Here is a 22,961-nt window from a genome sequence, read left to right as displayed (position 1 = left end):
ACTTTTATGGAGTATTTGGACTTGGCTTGTGATAGATGTGCTCCTATCTTTGACAATTAAAACCTTCCTGAAGGCCCTTTAGAATGTTAAAGCTGAACTGATCTGCATAAGATTAAACCCCATTGTCTACCCTAGCAGAGGTTGGTAGTCAATGTCTGGGATATATTCAACCCAAGACAGGGCATGAATGATGGAATTCATGTACCAATGATAGTTAAGAATGTATCTTATGAGAGAAACAGCCTAAGACAGGCACAATCTTCTGCACCATAACTCTTAAGTTATGGTCAATTTTTAAAAAAATAAAAAAGGGAGACATGTTGGGAGCTGCTGTTCTAGCAGCTGCTTTGATATTTAAATCTCAGTGGAAAGACTGGTTTTACCAGGCTTTCACTGAAGTCAGTAAAGAATTTCCAAATCCATCTCCTTTTTGTTTGTGACAGCAGGTGGTATAGCTTGTCAAAGTCACACCTCTGTTTTCACCTCCTTGTGAATTTAACTCCTTGTGCTGAGCTGTTTTTACTCTGGCTTAAAAGCAGTTTAAAATAAAGCCAGGGTCTAGTCTACTCTCCACTAGGAGAGCCTCTTGGAAAGGTCCCATGTGTTGTGTGTTAGTTTATTAATTTTAATCCTCACTCCTGACTCAAGAATTGTTCCTCTGCTGGCTGGCTCCGACACTAAGTCAACAGAATCCATCTTATTGAAGCCATATGTATTTTGTAAAAAACTTTGATATAAACACTCTGTACTCACAGGATGGAGTTAACTATTATCAGAAAACTTCCAAAATCATATTTAAGCTGTGCTTAAATATGGCTAAAGGACTGGTTTCAGACTCTCAAAGTTTTGTCCCAGTATTGGTGCCTCAGTCAGGTTGAACACAGTTTCATTCTTGTCTCTTTGTGGACTGTTTCCCTGCCATCCTGAAAGCCTGCAGGGATTCCCCCAGAATATCTGCCTCATATTTAGGACTTAGTCAATATGTTTAATAAAGCAAACACCATCATGATCTATAAACTATTCCTGTGGTGGTTCTCAGTATGTTTTTAGTTGCAAATGTTTCATTAACTTGCTGAATTCCTATGTGTATTTGTGTTTTAGTTAGGGTTTGTATTGCTGTGATGAAGCACCACGACCAAACCTACTTGAGGAGGAAAGGGTTTATTTGGCTTCCACTTCCATATCACTGTTCCATTACTGAAGAAAGTCAGGACAGGAACCAAAAAAGGCAGGAACCTGGAGGTAGGAGCTGATGCACAGGCCGCGAGGAGTGCTGCTTGCTGGCTTGTTCAGCCTGATTTACCAACCCAGGGATGGCACCATTCACAAGGGCTGGGTACACCTCATCAATCACTAGTTAAGAAAATGCTCTCTACAGGCTTGCCTATAGCCTGATCTTATTGAGGCATTTTCTTAATTGAGGTTCTCTCTTCTTAGATAACTTTAGTTTGTGTCAAGTTGACATAAAACTATCCAGGACAATTAGTGTTCTACTCACCTGTCTTTAAATTTCCATGACAGTCAAATAAGATGCAAAGATATGTATTTGATTCCTAAGTATTGAAAGATTTAAGTCACTTATCATCTAAATATAATCAAGTTATTTAAGAATAGTTTAATGATTATTAGATGAGAATTTGAAGCACCATGCTATGGAGTTAAAATATAAACAATTCATCTGCAACCCAGTAGCAAGTAATCTACATTAATTAAGGAGAGAATGTAATCCAAGGTCATAAAGGACAATAAGAGGTAAGAGAATTTTAACCTAAAACACCTAAGAAAACCATACTATGAAATAGAAGCACCTCCATAGCACATATAACAGCAAATGACCAAAAAATTTCCCTGTGTTTTTTGGGATTTTGGCTAATACAGATCTCATGGACCTGCATCCCAAATCTCTCATTTATCACATAAGGATACTGTGACCTGATGAAAATGGGGAATTTGTTCAAGTTAATGGGAGGTTAGAACTGGGTTGAACCCAATTTTGGGGCTATCCAGTTAATCACTATCACATTTTCCATCCAGTATGAACTCTGATGCCCAAATCAGAATTCCCAGTATGACACAACAGAGCTTACGTTCAGGCTATGTCTTCATCATTTATGTATCAGCTGCTCAAACTTGATATAAAATTTTACTATCTTAATCAAGGGTTTACTCATATGTTTATTCTGCTATGGTTTTATTATTGGTATGCTATACTCTACTTCAACTAAAAGGTTACTACATTAGTTATAGTTATTAAGTATCTACATTGATATGACATCTGATTATTATCAAAGGAATAATCAAGGGGTCAGTGAAAACTTTCCTCATGTATGAGTCCTCTGGTGTCTTGTAAGGTTTGTACTTCTACTGAAAGCTTTTCCACATTCGTTACACTGATAGGGTTTCTCTCCTGTATGTATCCTCTGGTGCACTATAAGGGATGAATTCTTAATGAAAGCTTTCCCACACTGATCACATTCATAGGGCTTTTCACCAGTATGAATTCTTTGATGTTCAATAAGATAGGCGCTTTGGCTAAAGGCCTTTCCACATTCAGTGCATTCATAAGGTTTTTCTCCAGTGTGTATAACCTGATGTACAGTTAGGGATGATCTCCCAGTGAAATGCTTTCCACACACCATACACTCATAAGGTTTCTCTCCAGTGTGAATTCTCCGATGCTGAGTAAGAGAAGAATTCTTACTGAAAGCTTTCCCGCACTGGTTACATTCAAAAGGTTTCACTCCAGAGTGAAGTCTCTGATGTTCTATGAGATATGTGCTTTGACTAAAGGATTTACCACATTTGTTACATTTGTAGGGTTTTTCTCCAGTGTGATTTCGCTGATGTAGAGTGAGAGTTGAGCTTTTACTGAAGGCTTTTCCACATTCACTGCATTCATAGGGTTTTTCTCCAGTATGACTTCTCTGATGAACAATAAGATGCATGCTTTGACTGAAGGCTTTTCCACATTCATTACATTCATAGGGTTTTTCTCCTGTATGAGTTCTCTGATGCACTGTAAGATTCATGCTTTGTGTAAAAGCTTTCCCACAATCATTACATTTGTAGGGCTTTTCTCCAGTATGAATCCTTTCATGTTGAATAAGGGACGAGTTCTTACGGAAAGCTTTCCCACACTCTTTGCACTGATAAGGTTTCTCTCCAGTATGAGTTCTTTGATGAACAGTAAGGTTCATACTCTGACTAAAGGCTTTCCCACACTCATTACATTTGTAGGGTTTTTCTCCTGTGTGAGTCCTTTGATGAACAGTGAGAGAGGAGCGTTCGATGAAGTGCTTGTCACATACATTGCACTTATAAGGTTTCTCGCCAGTGTGAATCCTCTGGTGCTTAAGCAAAGATGAACTCTGACTGAAGGTTTTCCCACACTCATCACATTCATATATTTTCTTTCCTACAAACATTCTTGAAGTTTTCATTAACTTGGAATTTTGTTTAGAATCCTTTCCATGTGAATTCCAATTATGGAGTCTTCTTACCACAGAAATGCTTTGTGGTGTATCAAGCACTGAACCCTCAATGGAACATTTTTTAGTTTTATTACTTCCACATACTACGTTCTCATTAAAGGTTTCCTTTTGGGCCACTGTCACCTGACCCAGATATCTTTCTTGTTGCCCCTCTAAGAAATAGGAAGGTTCCCAGACCACCTCTAAAGCTGAATGCCAGAGATCTTCTCTTTCCATGACCCCATAGGGCAAAATTTCAATAAATTTGGACTTTAGAGTTGACTCTTTGGTTTTAAGTCTTGTCTCCCGGCCTGAAAAAAAAGTAAAAAATTCAAATGCATACTGATTTCTGTGCTATGTGACAAGAAACTACATAAAGGGGCTGGGGGATGAGAATAAAGATAGAATAATAGTTAAGTGCACTTAAGAGATTTTGAAAATAGTTCTACAATTCTTTAGAGAAATCAAAAGGTGAAGAACAGTGTAACAATGCACAAAAACAGAAGAAGTAAGACAAGAGCAGATGGATAAATGGGAGAAGGGGTTAGCTTATCTAAGGGGGATGGAGCTCTAATGCAGGTAGAATTAGGGGAAAATATACAGAAAAAGCTGGCTAGGGAAGGCAGAGAAGAATGATGTGCTATATTATGATGATTACATAATCAAGTTGACAGAATACAGAGTCACCTGGGAAGGGAATCTCAATGGAGGATTATCTAGATTGAGTTGACCTGTGGAGGATTACTGATTATATTATTGATGCGACAAGGCTCATCTGGGTCTTCTCTTGGGCAGGGGGAATCCTGTATAAGAGTGGGACAGATAGCAACCTGATCAATAACATGCATGCACTCATTGTTCTTTTCTTCTGACTGCAGATGTTAGGTGACCAGCTCCCTCAGCCACCTACCACTGTGACTTCTCTACCATGAATAGAATTCAATGGGAACAGTGACTTAAGTTGCTTTTTTCAGAATATTGCATCACAGCAACAGAAAAGAAACTAAGACAGAAATTGTTACCCAGAAGTAGGATCTTTAATGTGTACAACTGACTGTATTATTCTTATCTTTGGACCCATTTGCAGCTAGAATGTGAAAAAGTATGGTACACTGGGCTAGAAAAGTCACTGAATGTTGGAATCAGAGCTTAACTCATTCTGGTGGGAGCTTATAAGATTGAGATAAACATGGGTCATAAGGTTTTAAAGGGAAACAAGAATTCTATCAGTGACTGGGTTAGGGGCCATCTGTGTTATACTTTGTTGAAATATCTGGCCTTATTCCGCCCATGTCCTGGAAATATGAATAAAGTTGTATCTGAGGACAGTGGACTGACTAGTTTGGCAAGGGAAACTGAGAACAGGAGGGCTTTTAGCGGTGGTTGAGAAAACAGCTGAACTTGTTGAAGACATTAGCACTGATGTAGAGATGCCTCCTGCACTGCACTGGGATTATAGGAGGCAAAAAACACCCAACAGAGGTTCATTCACGTAAAGATCCAAATTCATTTACTAGGACAAAATCTAGTTTGAAGTGGATCCTGTCCCCTCAAAAGAAACTTCCTAATGAATGTTTTTCCAGGACAGCACACAGAAGGTGGTACAGCTGTAGTCCAAAGGGGTCATATTGCTGGGGGCAGAACTTGGCAGCATAATGTGATACTAGTTTTGGTGGCATGAAAGATGCAAACAGAGGTGGGAGGTCATGGATTTTAGCTGAGGCCAGGAAATGTATGACAAGGTCAGTCTCTGCATAGAAGCCTCGATAGGCTGTTGTACAAAGCTGTGAAAATCAAGTCTCAGTTACAGTAGAAACCACAGGATGATGGAGATGCCAGGACCGTGGGTTATTTGCCATGGGATGAAGGAATGAAGTGGAGAAGGCCTAGGAGATAGTATGTGTGTAATGCAAATGACAAAGTTGGAAGGGTAGATATGAAGCCACAAGGAGCCCAGGACGTGCTCGCTTCGGCAGCACATATACTAAAATTGGAACGATACAGAGAAGATTAGCATGGCCCCTGCGCAAGGATGACACGCAAATTCGTGAAGCGTTCCATATTTTTTGATGTGAACTGATAGACTAAGATCAGAAAGGAGAGGAGAACCTCCCCTATCAGACTTGGGGAATGGCATGCAAGCAGAGGGAGAAGGGAGGGTGGGATTGGGAGGGGAGGAGGGAGGGGCTTATGGGGGGATGCAGAATGAATAAAGTACAATTGATGAAAAATTAAAAAAAAAAAAAAGAAGCCCAGGACACTTCATAACAAGCCTCAGATATCAGACACGGTGCTGTAGGAACTTGGTTTGCTTTGGTGTGGTTATTTTGTGCCCTGTTTATTTTATCTTGTAAGTATCTAACTTTTTTATGGGTTTTCATAAGAGATTGGATATTTAAGGTATTGGAATTGTTAAATACTACACAAACTTTTCTATTTGTTTTAATTTTCGTTTTCTGTTTTGTTTTTTGAGGCAGGGTTTCTCTGTGTAAGAGTCTTGGACCCACTGTGTAGACTAGGCTGGCCTCAAACTCATAGCAATCCACCTGCCTCTGCCTCCCAAGTGGTGGGATTAAAAGTATGTGGCATCATCCCTGACCTATGGAAGCTTTTAAAGTTGGATTAAATGCATTTAATAACATGGTAATAAGCCTATGGGAACAATGGGCAGGTAGTGGTTTAAAAAGTGATTTTTTTATTCAAATTGATAAGGGGAGGGAACTGTGAATGTTGACATTGTTAACTTGACAGAATTTAGATTCATCTGGGAAGGAAGCCTCAATGAGGGACTGTTAGGTTAGGTTGACATAAGGACATGGCTATGGGGGGGGGTTATCTTGATTGTATTGATGTGGGAAGACCCATACTGACTATGGATGGGCTCATTCCCTGGGAAGGGAATCCTTGATAAGATGGAGATAGCAGGCTGGGTAACAGCAGTCATGTATTTACTATTCTTTGCCTCTTCACTACGGATGCATGTGCTCAACGATCAGTCTCCTGCTTTGTGCTTTCTTCTGCCATGATGTATTGTGACCTGGAACATGAGCTGAATGCCCTCTTTCTACCCTAGGTTGCTTTGTTAGAGCCACCAGAAAGAAACCTATCCATAGGCTATTCCTATTAGTAGTTTCTTAGACCTCTATATCAAATTAATCTAAAAGATGATAAAATAATCTGATAAGGAATAAGACACTATTGTAAACTGCCCTTGGGGAATACCTTCATCTATAACACAAAGGCAGAACACATTTGAAGCACACATCTCTGAAAGAAGGAGGATGTTCTTAAAGGCCTTTCTTTTCCCTTATTTTTTTTTGGCTTGGTTTGGTTGTGCTTTTTGTAGGCAGGGTTTCTCTGTGTAGCCTTGGCTGTGCTAGAGCTCCCTTCCTAGACCAGGCTGGCCTCAAACTCAAAGAGATTCACCTGCCTCTGCCACTGGAGTGCTGGTACTAGAGACACATGCCACCCCTGCTTGGAAAGGCCTTTCTTCTTAACCTTTAAGCAGACAGTTCTACTCACTGATGTAACAGGCCTAAACAGTCTTACTCTTTGCTGAATTTCCTCTTTGTGAAGTTGAGAACTTGTGGTGAGCAAGATGAAGAGAATATGTTGAACTGCTAGAGGAAAGGGAGCAGAAGACAGGACTCTGGAGCCTTTCCAATTCCTAAGTGTTGGGAGCCGCTGTCCTACCAGCTGCTTTGATATTTAAATCTCAGTGGAAAGACTGCATTTACCAGGCCTTCACTGGATTCAGGGAAGAATTTCCAAGTCTATCTCCTGTTGGTATAATGTTCTTTTAAAATGTATACACCTTACCCTTGTTCATTCAAATGCTGATTTCTCCATACCACTCTCTGGTTTCAATCCAGATATTGCATTGTGATACTTATTCTGAGCATCCTGTCTCAACTGCGTATAAACAGGCCAAAATAAAACAACTAGCCACAATGTTGTGCAAATGGAGGAGCCAGAGGACAGGAAATGAGTGGGAGGGGAAAGGGCAAAGAGAACTAGGAGAGAGAGAGCTGGAGGACAGATCTTGGAATAGTATGGAGAGATGGACTGGACCTAAGATATCACTAAAAGCAAGTATAATGTAGGAAATCTAAATGTTAGGAAACTATGAGGGCTTGGAGGTTTAGGAGGAAGTAACTATTGCCCAGCATTGTGTTCTAGGTTAACTAAATAAACCCAGTCTCTGCATGGTGATTTGGTTATACAGATGTTTAGGACTAACAGCAGGATTACCAGAGGATATATCAATAGTAAATATTAATTATCTTTTGCAACAATCTTTTGTTTGAGACAGCAGGTGGGACAGCTTGTCAAAAATCACACCTCTTGTTTCACCTCTTTGTGAATTGAACTCCTTGTGCTGAGCTGCTTTTACTCTGGCTTAAAAGCAGTCTGAAATAAAGCCAGGTGTCTAGTCTCTACTAGAGCATCTTGGAAAGGTCCCATGTGTTGTGTGTTAGTTTATTAATTTTAATCCTCATTCCTGACTCAAGAACTGTTCGATCGACTCTGCTGGCGGGCTCCAGCACATAAGACCTCATTTCTTCTCCCAGAGAAAATAGCCAGGAGGCAGTGAGAAGAGAGGATAGAAACTGCAATCTGAGAATCAGCTTTAGGACTGTCAATCAAAGTTAACATAGCAGCAATCAATGTGAGAAACAGTAAGCCAAAGGCTTTGAAGCAAGAAAATACACATAACAGGGTTTCCCCTTCCAAGCCGACCTGCTTTAACAAAAAGAAAAATCAGAAGTCAAATAGGAATTGCCACCAAATACAATGTCCCTAAGTAACTCTGGAGAGAATATTTATCAGCTGTTATCAGCAAGCAATATATGAGCTGGTAGCTGTCTCTTGCCCCAGCTCACTCTGGCAGCATTCAGTTATCCAATTCAAGTTCTTTGAGAATATATGAATTGCTACCCAGAATCCTACAAAAGGTGCAGGGGAGAATCCATTAGCACAGATAGATGGCAACACTGTAAAGAACAGCCAGACAAGGAAGTGGTGATGGCTAATCGTGGTTGTCACCTTGACTATTTTGAGGCCACTTTCTTCATGGAAAGTGCAACACTTTGCTTTGTCTTTACTGGAATAGATACTTATTCTGATTTTGGGTTTGCCTTTCCTGCATAGAATGCTGCCAACACTACCATCTGCAGACCAACAGAATGCATTCTTTACCATCATGTTTTTATTCCATATGGCACTGCTTCTAACCAAAGAACTGATAGAACGTGTAGCCAAAGAAGTGCAACAGTGGGTCTGGGCTCATGGAATCCTGATAGAATGACGGGATGGCCCCTTGAAGACACAGTTATAATGTCAATTAGGTGGCAGCATCCTGGATGGCTGGGACAGGGTTCTCCAGAAGATGGTATATGCTTTGAATCTTCATCCAATGTATGATATAGTTTCTCCCACAGACAGGATCCAAGGGTCCAGGAATCAAGGAGGTGAAAATGGGAATAGTTCTACTCATGGTCAACCCTAGTGATCCATTTGGAAAATATCTGCTTCCTGTTTCCATGGCCTTAACTTCTGCTATCCTAGAAGTTTTGGTTCCAGATGGGGCAGTGTTCCTGCCAGGAGACACAACAGAACTCCACTGAACAGGGCTCACACTTCCCCTGGCCACTGTGGATTTCTGATTCTCTTAAGCCAACAGGCTAAGAAAGGAATAACACTGCTAGGAGAGGTGACCCATCCAGGTTACCAGGGAGAAATTGGACTGCTTCTTCATCATGGAGGTAAGGAAAATTGTATCTACAGTGCAGGGGAGGCTGCATACAGGAGGTCCTGCAGGGCACCTCTTGGTGCCACCATGATTACAGTCAGTGAGAGACTGTCACAGCCTAATCCAGGCAGGAGGACGAAGGGTCCAGACCCTCAGGAATGAAGTATGGGTCATTTCCCCACAGGGAAAGAACCAAGACCCGCTGAGGTGCTTGCGGAGGGTGGAAGGAAGTAGAGAATAGGTTGTAGAGGAAGGTAATTACAAACATCAGCTAAGGTCTCATGACGGAAAAATAAATTGCAATTAAATGACTGTTTCTGTCCTATTTTGTTAAGAATGAGTTTGTGTACATATACATATATAATAAATGCTATATGTATTCCTCTATTTATCATGTGATGTAATATTAACTAATATTAATGGTTATCATATTTGTTATGAGACTAAAATACTAACCATTCCTCAGGGAACATTGCCACCTATAATACACTTATGGTTGTACATGGGATAGTTACATTATGTTAGGTGGAATTATGACCTGGTTATTGTTTTCATTTTGAAATTGGTCATGTGTTCAGGGTTGGTCTGATGCTTGTATTTTGATGCTAGTTATTGGCCCTCAAGATCTGGTTACTGTCCTATTCTTATAAACCTGCTTAGGACATTATTCCTGATAGGTTGGTTAAAAGGCCTAAAACCTGGGCAGGCAGAATGGGGTAAGCATGGCTAAGGTTCCTGGGCTTTGGGTCCAGAAGAATCATGGGAAAACACAGACAGGAAGATAGGAGGAAGAAGGATGCCAGGATGGGTTAGTGTGGAGGAGGAACTATGTGGGCTGGGAGGACGGACTCCAATAATGGTATGGAAAATCCCAGATGAAAAATACAAGTATTTATAAGATTATGGATGGAAAGTAGCCCAGATAAGAATAAGGATGCATTGGATGGTGGTTGGAAGGTGGATGGTGAAGTTATTGAGACAACATAGGTGGAATATCTGCCCAGCCCAAGGTAAATAAGGCAATTATAAATCTAACAGGTGTCTGTGTTCTATTGATTATTATAGCAGGTTAAATAATACTGCCCTAACAATTATTGGGCTAATAATAAAAATATTTAACCCAACACCATTTTATTTCCAACAGCCATGACATGATTGTGTATCAATATGACAAGGACTGGATTTGTGATGGCTAATCTTGGTTGTCAACTTGACTACATATATAATAACTGAAATTCAAACAGGTGGGCATGTCTGGGGGGGTTTACTTGATTGCATCATTGAGGTAGGAGGATTCATGCTAAATTTGGGTCATCTGAAGTAGGAAGACCCACCCTAAACATGGGCTCCACTTGGTGGCAGCCCACATAAAAGGACATGGAACAAGAAAGCTTTTGTTTTTTTTTTTTTTCTGCTTGCCCTCACTCTCACTAATAGCTCATCTAGCCAGATACTAAGACATTCCTTTGCTGGTATCAGAACCTACTTATTTGGGATTCCAATATAGTTTGAAGAGCAGCTGACACATTCACACTCATGTGTTGGAGGTTGATCTAATGCTAATTACTGGCTCTCAAGATCTGGTTACTGCCTTTCAGATAGACCCATCCTTGTCTGTGTAAACCTACCTAAAACATTATGCCTGATTGGTTTGTTAAATGGCCTAATACCTGGCAGGGGAGAATGGGGTAGACGTGGCTAAGGTTCCTGGGCTTTTAAGGATGAGAGAATCCTGAGAATCACAGGACAGACAGATGGGAAGAGAGGAGGAAGGAGGACAACAATGGGTAAGTGTGGAGAAAAAAACATGTGGTTGAGGAATCAACACCAGAAGAAGAATAAAAGGAAATACTATGGGATTATGTATGGAAGGAAGACCAGATGAGGAAGATTAAGGCAGATGGCATTGGATGGGGGCTGGGAGATGGATGATGAGGATACTGAGACAGTGTAGGTGAAATATCTACCCAGCCCAATGTAAAGAAGGCAATTATAAATCTAACAGGTGTCTGTGTCTTATTATTTGTGATAGAGGGTTAAATAATACTGCTGTGATAATCTTAGGGTTAATAATAAATATAATATAGTCAAACACCTTTAAGTTACTACAACTCATGAAATGAATAATGTGAAGGCTTGTTCTTCAAGAGACAGCTATTGCTGGACTAGCTAGTTGGTCCACAGCCTGTAAGCCACTCTTATAAATCCCCTTCTGTTTCTTTAGAGAACCATGACTAATACAGAAATTCTCATAAAATCAGAATAGTAGTCAGCGTTGGGCAGAGGTAACAGAGTACATGGGATATTGGTTCTTGATCTAGGGTCTGGACCCTGGGTGTCTGCTCTCTTTATTCTTCACTAATTTTCATCATCACCAACTACACAGACAAGCAGGAGGACATAGTGGCTAGGTAATAACTCTGGAAGCAGATTATCTATGCTGCTCAAATTTGATTTTAATCACTATTAGCTCTGTGACTTTGTGCAGGTTTCTTAACCTTTCTGTGTCCAATCTCCTCATCTGTTAAATGGTACTTACAGTATTTGTATAAGAAAAATTAGTTATGCATTAATTATTAAGGCTATAACAGAATACGTACTGGTTCAATTAGTATATATGCTTTATAAATCCTTCTGTTTATATAAACCAAGTGAGAAAAAGAATAAAGCATTTGCTATTCTGTAAAAAATGGTAACAGTTTTTTAAACTCAAACATCTTAACACTATACAGAACTTAGTGAGGTTCAATATATTCTTTATTAAATTTAGATACCTAACTTAAATATAAATTCTGAAGACTTAATTCTTAATAAAAAGAAAAACAAAAAGATTACCTACAAATTTTTAAAAACTGGCCTAGGAGATCCTCCCAGGAACACAGGATGCCAAAAGACAATGCGCCAGGCCTGCAAAGGTGAGGAAAGACGCTGGTGACTTGAGAAGTGAATTCGGTCATCACTATGCATGAACAGAAAACCACGCACAGCCCCGTGCAGTCACATTTACCTGCTAACATGACACCACTGGACAGCTAACCTGTGAGTGACAGGTAAGACAATCTGGAAACAGCACGCTCTACACTGCACATCACGGTGTTCCCTGGGCTTCACCGTGCTTGCCAAGTTCCTAGCGCCCCAAATTCTCCTTCTCCAGAGGATGACTTGGACCTATCAGCCTGAAGAACACAGAAATGCTCTTCTCTTTTTCCTTCTCTTCAGCTGACCTTGAGGACATGCCAGGCTGTACTTTTTTCTGCACTCTTGCACACAGGGCAGCACAGCCCCTAAGCACTCAACAGGCTCTTCCCTGGGTCACGGGTGGCTTCCTGATCACTCAGCCCACGGGTATTCATCCTTTCTTACTCACCACTGCTGTCTATTTTCTGATTTTTTCTTTCCCCTGACCCAGCTCCCTCCTCATCCCCATGCATACTTCTGTAACCTGTGTGGGTTACGTCTTTGGCCTTTGGTTCTATCCTGATAATTCTCCAGTTTCTACTGGTATGAATTCCACAGATACAGTTACAGTTTACAAACCTATATTTGGCCCTGACTTCTAAAAGTTCTACTTAATGTTATCCAATATTCATTCAACAAACATTACCAAACACTTGCTCTGGCAGGCAGGGAGCAGGCGTATAATGAAAGCTCAATAATGACAAGTTACTGAGTCTACACGCCAGCAGGCAGACAGACACCCAGGAAGACAAGTAAATACTGTGTACACTCCAATCACTAGCAGCTGAAGAAGCTTTTGGATCCTTCCTGATGGAAAAGTTTGAAAGAAGATAAAGGAATGGGGTAGGAAATCGCTAGCGGTAAAGCCCTTGCTTAGCGAAAGGTGAGTGAGAAGCAAGAGGTGGGGATTCATCTCTAGCACCACACACATTTCCATCTGATGCCTCAAGAAACCTAACCACATGGCAATGGAGTAACCAAAGAAGAACCCTAAACAAATGTACTAAATGTAGGGAGTGTAGAAACACGTGTGTATACCACAAACTCCAAAACTACTGAAAAGTGAAAGTATCTATAAAGCAAGGGAAGTTAATGTATTGCCAACACGAAGGAACAGGAGCCATGGAGATAGTGCAGTGGGATGAGTGCTAGTTCTGCAAGAATGGGGACTGACTTCCAACCCCAGCACCTACACAGAAAGCTGAGCATGGACACATGTGCCTACAATCCCAGTGTCACACAGAGTCACACAGAGACCCGCTGTGGCTTGCTGGCTGCCAGACTAATTCTAGGCTCAGAGAGACCCTATCTAAAGAGAATAAGGCAGAGTCATAAAGCAGGACACCTGGTATCTTCTGGCTTTGAGTGAGTACAACAGCACACACATGTGCATATACACCATACACACATGCATACAGCACACACACATAGAGGAATATACCACACCTAAGTGCATATGCCATAAGGGGGGAGGGGAAAGGAAGAGAAGAAGAGGGGAAGGGGGAGAGAGAGAATGAATAAAAGTAGAATTTGATTTTTTCCCCTCAAGAGTGAAAGAACTACATTTCAAGGACTGGTCTCACCTGAGGCTTTCTTCCCTTTGGAAGGGCAATCTCCCACATCAGGGCCTTGGCATTTGCTGCTCCCTAAGCTCAGAATACTATCCTAGACCTATGGCTTCATTTGAGAATCTGCTCAAAGTCACAACCCCTACAGAGCAGAAGTAACCTCCCCTTAGGCTGCTTTCTCTTTCCACCCACTCAGACTGTTCTGTTCCCCCCATCCACTGCTGCTTTCTTCTCTTTTCCTCTGTCCTGCCTCTCCCTTCTCAATTGATGTATTATCTCCCTAGACAGAACATGAGCTCAAGGAAACTCTGCCTACGTTGCTTTCTTGCTATAATACCATTGCCAGAAAGAGGGCAATATCAATGAGTATTTGTGAAATGAATAAATTATTTACAAAACAGTAAACACAAGTTAACAACAGTAACCAACACCTCAGAAATCTATAATGGAAGAAAATAAGCTCCCTAAAGGGATGGTGTGATACCACATAAATGAGTATTACAAGCATAGAAGTCACGAGACCTCTAAATGCATAACCCTTCAACCCAGCGATTCTTCTTTAGAGTCCTGTTCTCTAGGAAGCTCACTGAAAGCCTACAGGGGCGGTCAGAATATTTTATTCACATTGTAAAATTAAACACAAAGAAATTTTTGTGAATTTCTTTATGTAACTACCAACAGGCAAGTTTTGCATGGAGATAACAGGCTTGTTGGATGCTTATCAAGATAAGCCATTGGTCCTGACTTTTTTTTTGTCTGACTTCACATCCTCACTACTGCTGGTTAAACTTTGGGTATGTATTTGAGAATTGGCCCCCACCTTGATCAACAGCCTCACAAAACAAACAAACAAACAAACAAACAAACAAAAAACCCAAAAACAGTATAATGCCAACACAGCCCTGTGGGCAGAATTTTCCTGCTTTGCCTTTAACTCATTTATGTATAGTCTCCACCAAGGTATTCACTGAATGTGTTTATTATTTCCTTTTGTCTTTGTGTAAAAGTTATAACAGCTCCCTCTACTTCAGAAAACACATTTAGGGTAACTGCTATGCCTAGATTCAGAGAATTTTTTTTTCTATATCCTTGACAAAGTGCACAGAAAACAGATACCTCTAAGTCTAGAGGGAATCCCCAGGGAGAGGCTAGGACAGAAGAGGGAGGCAGACAATAGCCAGTCTCTCCTCAGCTTCCTTGGTGCACTTTTAATTTTGGAAGTCTAAATCCACAGAAATGAGAGAACAATGAACACATCCGACCCTCACCCACATTCTCTGGCTGTAGATACTTGGGCCTTGTTTATTGTTTCTGTGTGTTGTATGTAAGTACTGGCTTCGCTGGACCTCTTCTTAGCTCACTGATGTGACATGCTAGCTCTGAGCACCCCAGCATCTACTCCTAAGGACATTTTCCAACAAATCACATGATAGTGACAATGGCAAGGCATCACCAATAATGTAAAAATACATTCTTCTGATTTTGAGACAGGGCTGTCAGGTATCTCCATCACTCTCCCTTTATTTTCTGAGACAGGGTCTCTGACTAAATGTGGAGCTCAACAATTTGTCTGCAGTGGATGACTAGGGAGCCCTAGAGCTCTCCCAGTCTCTGCCTCCTTCATGTGTGTAGCCTCTACTCTACAGGCATGGCTTCTGTGTGGGCACTGGAGGTTGAACTTGGGTTCTCACGCTTACACACCAAGCATGTTACACAACTGAAGCTCACTCGTTAGCTTCAAAAAATACATATGAAAACAGAGGGGCTAGAAATGTGGAAGAGGCAAGATGTAAAATATGTTTTCAGTAGATAAGAGTCAATTGTATTGTCTCAAAGAAAAGTTTCAGCTGTGGTAGGGACTGACCAGGACACTAAGTATTAAGATCTGCATGGCAGGAGGTAAGTAGATGGTGGACACAGATGGGACATTTTGGAATAATAAATGAAATATGTAAGATGTGAAGCTACTGGAAATGTAAACAAAAGTACAGTCATTTCTCACTTTTAAAATATGGAGACTATTCATAATTCCTATCCAGGCAAGAAGAAAAGAAAGCTCCCAAATGTTACACACAAGGAGAAGGAAGCTAAGGCTATAGGTTAGGTCTGGGAACAAAGACGGTAAAAGGAGGTGTCTCAGTCAGTGACAGACTTAGCACAACAAAAATAAAGACAGAAAGGAAACAGTCACTGCTACCATTTCCAAATGCTCAGTGGCTCTAGGCAAGGTACAAACACTACAGGTGTAGTTACTCAAGCCTCACATCGCGTCCATCCCCTCCTCCAAGACCAGGACAAAAGCTTGAGCGAAAAAGGACAAATCTCCAGCATGATGGCACTGTCTTTATGAAAAACACATCTGTGGGAGCCGGTTTCTCCAGAGATCCCAAGACCCCTGTCATGCTTCCTCTTGGTAAGACACCCATGTTACAAGTCCTAGCATCTTAACATTTACCCAGAGAGATGCAACCTGGGAGTTCTCTTTTCCTCAGGCCCAGTTCTTGTCCCAGAGCAGAGATCACATTTGGTTTGGAAAGTTGATGTCCTGCTTGGGAGGAAAGAGGTGAGTTTGAGTTTGGGTTCTGAACTAGTCAGCATCCATGCCCATCAGAGTTCTAATTTCCTCCCTTTCCATGTTTTCCATTCTTTACAGACTTTTCACCCTGAAGAGGGTCATTAGGCACTGTCCTAAACAATGCCCCACGAGAGCCAGGGTTTCAAGTCAAACCCATGAACTCCATATGGCAGAAGGCTGAAGGGGGAGGTGGCAACAGTAGGTCTTGAGTGGCAAGTGTGCGTGTCCTCACCCAGGCAGGCCAGGTTCCTGTAGTTCTCCAGCATCACTCTGCCATACAGACTCCTCTGTGCAGAATCTAGCTGTATCCACTCCTCCCAAGTGAAGTCCACAGACACATCTTTGAATGTCACTGACTCCTGAAAATACAAATTCCCTCCTTAACATGGGATTTTTGCCAGAAAAAAAAACAAACAAAACAAAACAAAACAAAACAAAAACAAACCAAAACCAAAACAAAAACACAACAAAAACCAAAACCAAAGACTAAAACCCAAAAAACCTCAAGAAAAGACCAAGCAGCATCGGAAGAAACAGGGAATAGGTTTGTGTGAGGAAAGACATGCTATATTCTGACAAAGACAAAATATGTACAACAAACCACACAGAGTCATTATGAGACAGAGGAAAAACTAACAGAGACTGGCTTGGGAACTGTGGTAGTTTCCTTTCTTGTTTCTGTAATAAAATACTCTGACAAAAGCAACTTAAAGGAGAAACAGTTTATGCTGGCTCACAGTTCAGAGGTGCAGACCATTATGCTGCAGCATGCAAGACGGCAGGGGCATAGGGCATTTGGTCATGTGACATCCCCTTTCGGGAAGCAGAGAGGTATGAGTGTCTACTACTCAGCTCTCTTTCTCCATGTACACAGCTCAAGGTCCTGGATAGGAAATGGAGCCACCCACCATGGGAGGGTCTTGATTCAATGCAGTTAGGATGGCATGCCCAAAAGCTCATCTCCCAGGTGATTCCAGATTCTGTTAAGGTAACAACTTACACTGACTATCTCAGGAAGCAAGGGTAGGAAAAGAAGGTACACAGGAGTGCTATGGCTTGTCCTGGGGTGGTTTAACCTCAAGTACTCAAGTGTTAGAAGCCTGGTCCCCATGTAGCAATGTTTGGGAGTTGAGGAAGGGCTGGGGAGATGGAGCAGAGGGTAAGAGTGAGCAAAGCAAACAAGCAGACCTGAGTTCAGATCCTGAGAACGCACACAAAAGGTGGTATGCTATGAGCCCAACACTGATAGACACAGATAGTGGATCCTGGTAGTTTACCAGCTAGCTAACATAGCTTAAATGATGGGCTTACGGTTCAGTGAGAGACCTTGTCTAAACACAAAGATGTCATGAAGTGTTAAGACACCTGTGTCCTCTTCTGGCCTTAGTAAATATAAACATAGGCACACACACAGAATTAGTGGGTCCTTTAAGGACTAGGGCCTAGTGGGGGATTGCTGCTGGACTTCCTAGTTGGTCTCACCCTCTCGCCTACATTCCTGATACTGTAGCACCATCCACTATGCAGCCTTCCCCTCAGCTAAACAGAAGCCAGTGCTAGGAGACTTAACCATGCCATGTGTATGGCAGACACTCAGGAAATGGCTGTGATTTCTCTCAGCACATGGGAGAGTGACAAGCGACATAACTAGCAAGACCAACTCCAGATTGAAACTTGTACCTCCATTACAGCAAATTTTCTGTGGCATCCTTCCCCAGACACTGAGATGAGTGGGCACTTCCTCCTCCTCATACCCCTGCCCTCCTCCTCCCTAGACTTTTCTGAGTCCCAAGAATCTGTAAGCCCTAGAAGCACCAATCAACCTCTCCTGTGGCTCTGGTTCCTTCTCTAGCCTTTGAGTACCACCAAGAACTCCAATGACAGGTGATGGGACCCAGATGAATGCTCCAATTCATCTGTGTAGCCCGTGTTTGCTATTTTGTAGGTTCCTTTTCCTCTCTTTCCACCCTTCTCCACCTCATTAACCCCCTAACAGTAAATTGGAAAGAAAAAAGGATAAAGAGTAAAGAGAGCAGCGTTATCGTCAGACTACTTCCTCCGAGTTCCTTGGGATCTTCATCTTCAGGATATCTAATTTCTTCTTTCTTCTTTGTGCATGACTACTTAAAAAACAGCAACCAACAGCATCCAGCTACCAAGCAGCCACCAACCAAAAACCCTGCCTCCCGGGGCCCTCCATTTATATACCCTCTACAGAGTCCCCAGAATCCCAAATGCCACACATTGGCAGAAACTATCTGCAGCTGGCAAAACCACGCCCCTGCCAGAGCATGAGGCAAATCATACTCAGCTGCTACAAAGCAGCTCTATATCCCCACACGTGGGATTAAAACAAAAAACATAGTCCCATAATATTTCTGTCTTTTTCAAAGAAACCGAATTATAAAATTCTCACTACACATCTATCCTCCGTAGTGAGGCCCATTCACATTATGGGAGTAAAGGATGTCTGACAATGATGTCTCACCTGAGCTCCCAAGAGCAGAGGCCCAACAGCCATTGCCTTCCTCCTTTCTGTGGGGCCTTCCTAGAGAATGTGCAGTCTCTAGAGGTGGAGCTGAGGGAAGGAAAGGAAGCCATGAGAGAGACTCCTGCTGCAATGAAAAACAGAACACCTACAAACAAATTAAATAAGAAGTGTAAGGCATTGACATAAATACAGTTAAACATTTTCCTATGAACCTTGCTTTATTAAGCTTACTTAGGTGTATAAGCAGAAAAGAATGCAGAGGCATGCTGTAATCCTGGGATGGCTCAGGATTCTAGGTGATTATTCCTTGACCTGAATTTAACACCTTCAGTTTATTTACCTCAATTGACAGCATTTTAAAGTTAATTATGGAAAAATTATTAGTTAACCATGTTGTATAATAGTTTTTAGATTTATTTATTTTCTGTGTATGAGTGTTCTGACTGCATGTATGTGTGTGTGCCATGTTTATGTCTGGTGTTGGAGGAAGTGGGAAGAGGGCTTTGGATCCCCTGGAATTGAAGTTAGTGGGTGCTGGGAACCAAACCAGGGTCCTCTGCAAGAGCAGCAAGGGCTCTTAACTGCTAAGCCACATCTTTGGCCTTAGGAGGAAAAAAACGTAAAAAAAGCCTAGTGAAGTCAAACGCCAGATATTCTCACTCATATGTGGGAGCTGAGTGTGTTGATTTCATTGAAGCAGAGAGTACTGTAGAGAGTACTTTCCAGACACGGAGAAGGGGAGACAGGCACAGAGGGGGTTAGTTACCAGACACAGGAATAAAGGGAAGCAAGAGACTTATCCTTTAACCTTGTACAGCACAGAAGTTTAGCTGTAATTAACCCACATTAGCTTATTTTTAAAATAGCAGGAATTGCCACTTTTTTGGTTGTTTATGCATGCATGTGTTTCGTTCAAACACGTGTGGGTATGTGCATATGTAGCTGCAGGAGGAGGACATCTGGTGTCCTGCTTTATTACTCTCTGCCTATGCCTCTGAGACAGTGTCTGAAGCTGGAGTTTGGCTGATGGAAAGCTAACTCCAGCAATCCTCCTGCCTCTGTGCCTTACCTCCCAGCACTGGGGTTTCACGTTCGACTAAAGCCTCCCCCCCAACCCCAGATTCTTACACGGGTGTTGCCTCTGAACTCAAGTCCTCATACACACACAGAAGGCACTTTTACCCACCCCGCCATCTCTTCAGCCCCCTTTTCATTTTTTTGGGACAGGGTCTCACACAGCCCAGGCTGGCCATGAACTGGCTGTGTAATGAAGAATGACCTTCCACTCCTGCCTCTGGCCCCCAGGTGGTGGGATTACACTCAGCTGAAGAAAGCATCTTCAATGCTCCCAACACAAAGAAATGAGAAAGATGCAAGTTTATGGATTGTGCTAATTACTCTCATTTGACCACATACTGTATAATCAAATTGTAATACTATAACACACAAATATGTACATTCTTCCAATCTAAAGTAATAGTCATAAAAGGGAACTTGCCACCAGAATTTTAAACGATTTTAACTAGAACACAGCTGTCTTAGAGTTACTGTTGCTGTAACACCATGATGAAACACCACGATCAAAGCTTGGGGAAGAAAGGGTTTACTGGGCTTACACTCCCGTATCACTGTTCATCATCAAAGGAAGTCAGGACAAACCAAGCAGGGGCCTGGAGGCAGGAGCTGATGGAGACACTACTACGGAGGAGTGCTGTTTATCAGTTTGGTCCCCATGGCTTGCTCAGCCTGCTTTCTTACAGAACCCAGGACCACCAGCCCAAGGACGGCACCACCCACAGTGGGCTACGCTGGGGATCAATCACTAATTAAGAAATGCCCTACAGCCGGATGTTATGGAGGCGTTTTCTCAGTTGAAGCTCACTCTTTTTGGCTAACTCTAACCTGCGTCAAGTAGACACAAAAATAGCAGCATTACCGAAGACTCTCTGACACATTAAATATCTCGCCAACACCTACAGTGAGAAGATCAGCATGCCAAGCAATGGGGAAAACATCTGTAAACACAGCGGGCAAAGTTTCCACCCTCGGGATGTTACAGACCAACAGGGAACACCAATGGGAAAAATTCATATCCTAGCAGTTGAAATAATTCAGAAAAAAAATATGAGTATCCAGGGGCTTAGTTATTATAGCTCTGCAGAGACCCTGGACTTGATCCCTACCACAGTAAAGGCAGAGGAGTCGGGTGGGTGGACTGAGGATGTGAGATAGTTGGCATCTCTTGTCAATAAAGAAAAGACATATGTTATATATGTTATACAATAACATATAACAAGGGTTGCCATTTGGAAAAGAATAAAGATACATAAATGGAATGAGAGTTCTACAAGAAACGATAAATGAGCATCTTTGTGATGTGATGAAACAGAAGGCCTCTCTAATTACGGTAAACACAGTGGAGGAGCAGGGAGCTGGCCCTGGTTAAAGCATTCGCTGTCCGACTAATGAGGACCAGGATGCAAGCAAGAGGATGGAATGCCTGGGGCTCAGAGGAAGATCAAGGATGATTGTCACCATTTACCTCAGGTGACCATGTGTATGTGGACATATGTGTACCTGTACCCATACACACATGCAGGCATACACCCACACATGAAATGGGAAAAGAAAACACAGAGGGAAGGGTTATGTGACTATAGGAATATGTAACATTTCTGTATATTCATGAGACCTGTTTGTACAACAGATTTAAAAGTTAGGAATAAAATGAGCTGGCGTTTAGCACAAGGATATTTTTTGAGATAAGGTCTCACTAAGTTGCCTTGGCTGGCCCAGAACTCTCTGTGTAGACCAACATAGCCTCAAACCCATCCCCCTACCTCTGTGGGATAAAAGAAATACACTACCACACCTAGCCTGCACCTTTCCAAGGCTTAAGAGACTAACACTTGAAATTGGTGTGAGGCCATCAACCACTCTTATCTTGAAACTGTTTTTATAAACTGTTACTTTTCTGGAAAGAATAAGAAAGGCAATGTCCAAAGGTCTAACTGTAACATTGACTAGAAATTTCATTTGAAGATTTGTGGAAAGAGGCAATGCAAAGAATGACATAAACAGATGGGCTGTACCATTTACAATAGTAAAATAGAAAATAAAACACCCCCCCCAAAAAAACCCAAAGGTCCAAAGGGAGCATTAGCTTTGGCAGTCATACTTTCCCTCCCACACATGAAAATGACAGCATTAACTGTCCTTAAAAATTAGTGTTGTTTATTCTCTATCTTCATCGGGTGGTGGCACAATGGTTTACAAACACTATCAAGCACCTTACAAAATGCATTTTCTAACTCCATTTTTAAAGGTGAATAGAAAAACGACACTAACATTCTTACTTTTTTTTTTTTTTTAAAGCAAAATGTTTCTATTTATAAACATATACACAATACACGGATTTCTGGACAGATTTCGAATGATGTTACCCGTGTATTTTTCTAGCTGACCAATGGTGAACTTGAGAGGATATTCGGCGGGCACGGGCACGCTTAGCCTGGACCCACTCCGCACAACCCTCCTTGGCTCCCGCAGGCAGAGGGCGGATCCCAAGCAGGGATGCTCACAAAGGCCGGAGACCCCGACGGCGGCCCCCCCCCCCCCCCCCCCCCGTCCTCCCAGGCTTCCGAGAGCGGATCCCCCACGCCTTCGCAGCGCGGACCGAGCCAGGGCTGCCCGGCCAGGTAGAGCTGGAGAGCAGCGGGGCGCGACTGACTCCGGGGTCCAGGAGGCGCCGAGCCGGGGTCTCGGCCAGGGTGCCCCGCGGCCTGGCGCCCGCGTGAGCAGCGCACCTGCAACTCCGCGCTGCTCGTGGAAGACCAAGCACCAGACTGTCCGGCCGGTCCTGCCCTCGGGCCGCAGAGCCCGGCGCTCCCAGTGCAAACGCCTCCGCCTCCCTGCCCGCGGACCACCCGCCCGAGGCGCCGCACTCACCCGAGTCACCGGAGACGCCAGAGGCTGGCGGCACACGCAGACCCGCCGGGCGCGCTGGACTACATTTCCCACAAGGCTTTGACAGAGCTTCCAACTGCGCAGGCGCGGCCGGAGGGCTGCCGGCGAGGGGCTGCTCCCATGCGGCACGTGCACTGTGTGCCACCTTAATCCTGGTGCCTTAAAGAAATGGGTCCTAGAA

At 42.6% G+C, this 22,961-nt stretch overlaps 1 protein-coding gene and 1 non-coding gene across 2 annotated transcripts; one reads left to right on the top strand and one right to left on the bottom strand.

The window, feature by feature from the left end:
* Window positions 1-1,145: 1,145 nt before the first annotated feature.
* Zfp2 (ZFP2 zinc finger protein) lies at window positions 1,146-22,832 on the bottom strand. The gene is made up of 4 exons (XM_060363762.1): window positions 22,763-22,832; window positions 18,812-18,959; window positions 12,062-12,129; window positions 1,146-3,781 (listed from the first exon to the last, which is right to left on the bottom strand). Exons 2-4 carry the CDS (start codon window positions 18,922-18,924, stop codon window positions 2,322-2,324), a joined length of 1,641 nt encoding a protein of 546 aa, XP_060219745.1. The 5' UTR covers window positions 18,925-18,959; window positions 22,763-22,832; the 3' UTR covers window positions 1,146-2,321.
* Window positions 5,431-5,537, top strand: LOC132646638 (U6 spliceosomal RNA). Its single transcript, XR_009584887.1, has one exon. It is a non-coding gene; the product is annotated as a U6 spliceosomal RNA (small nuclear RNA).
* Window positions 22,833-22,961: the final 129 nt, after the last annotated feature.

This window comes from Meriones unguiculatus, chromosome 11 (genome assembly GCF_030254825.1).
Source record: "Meriones unguiculatus strain TT.TT164.6M chromosome 11, Bangor_MerUng_6.1, whole genome shotgun sequence".
Taxonomy (NCBI): Eukaryota; Metazoa; Chordata; class Mammalia; order Rodentia; family Muridae; genus Meriones; species Meriones unguiculatus.
This window is presented reverse-complemented; position numbering and strand designations above follow the sequence as displayed.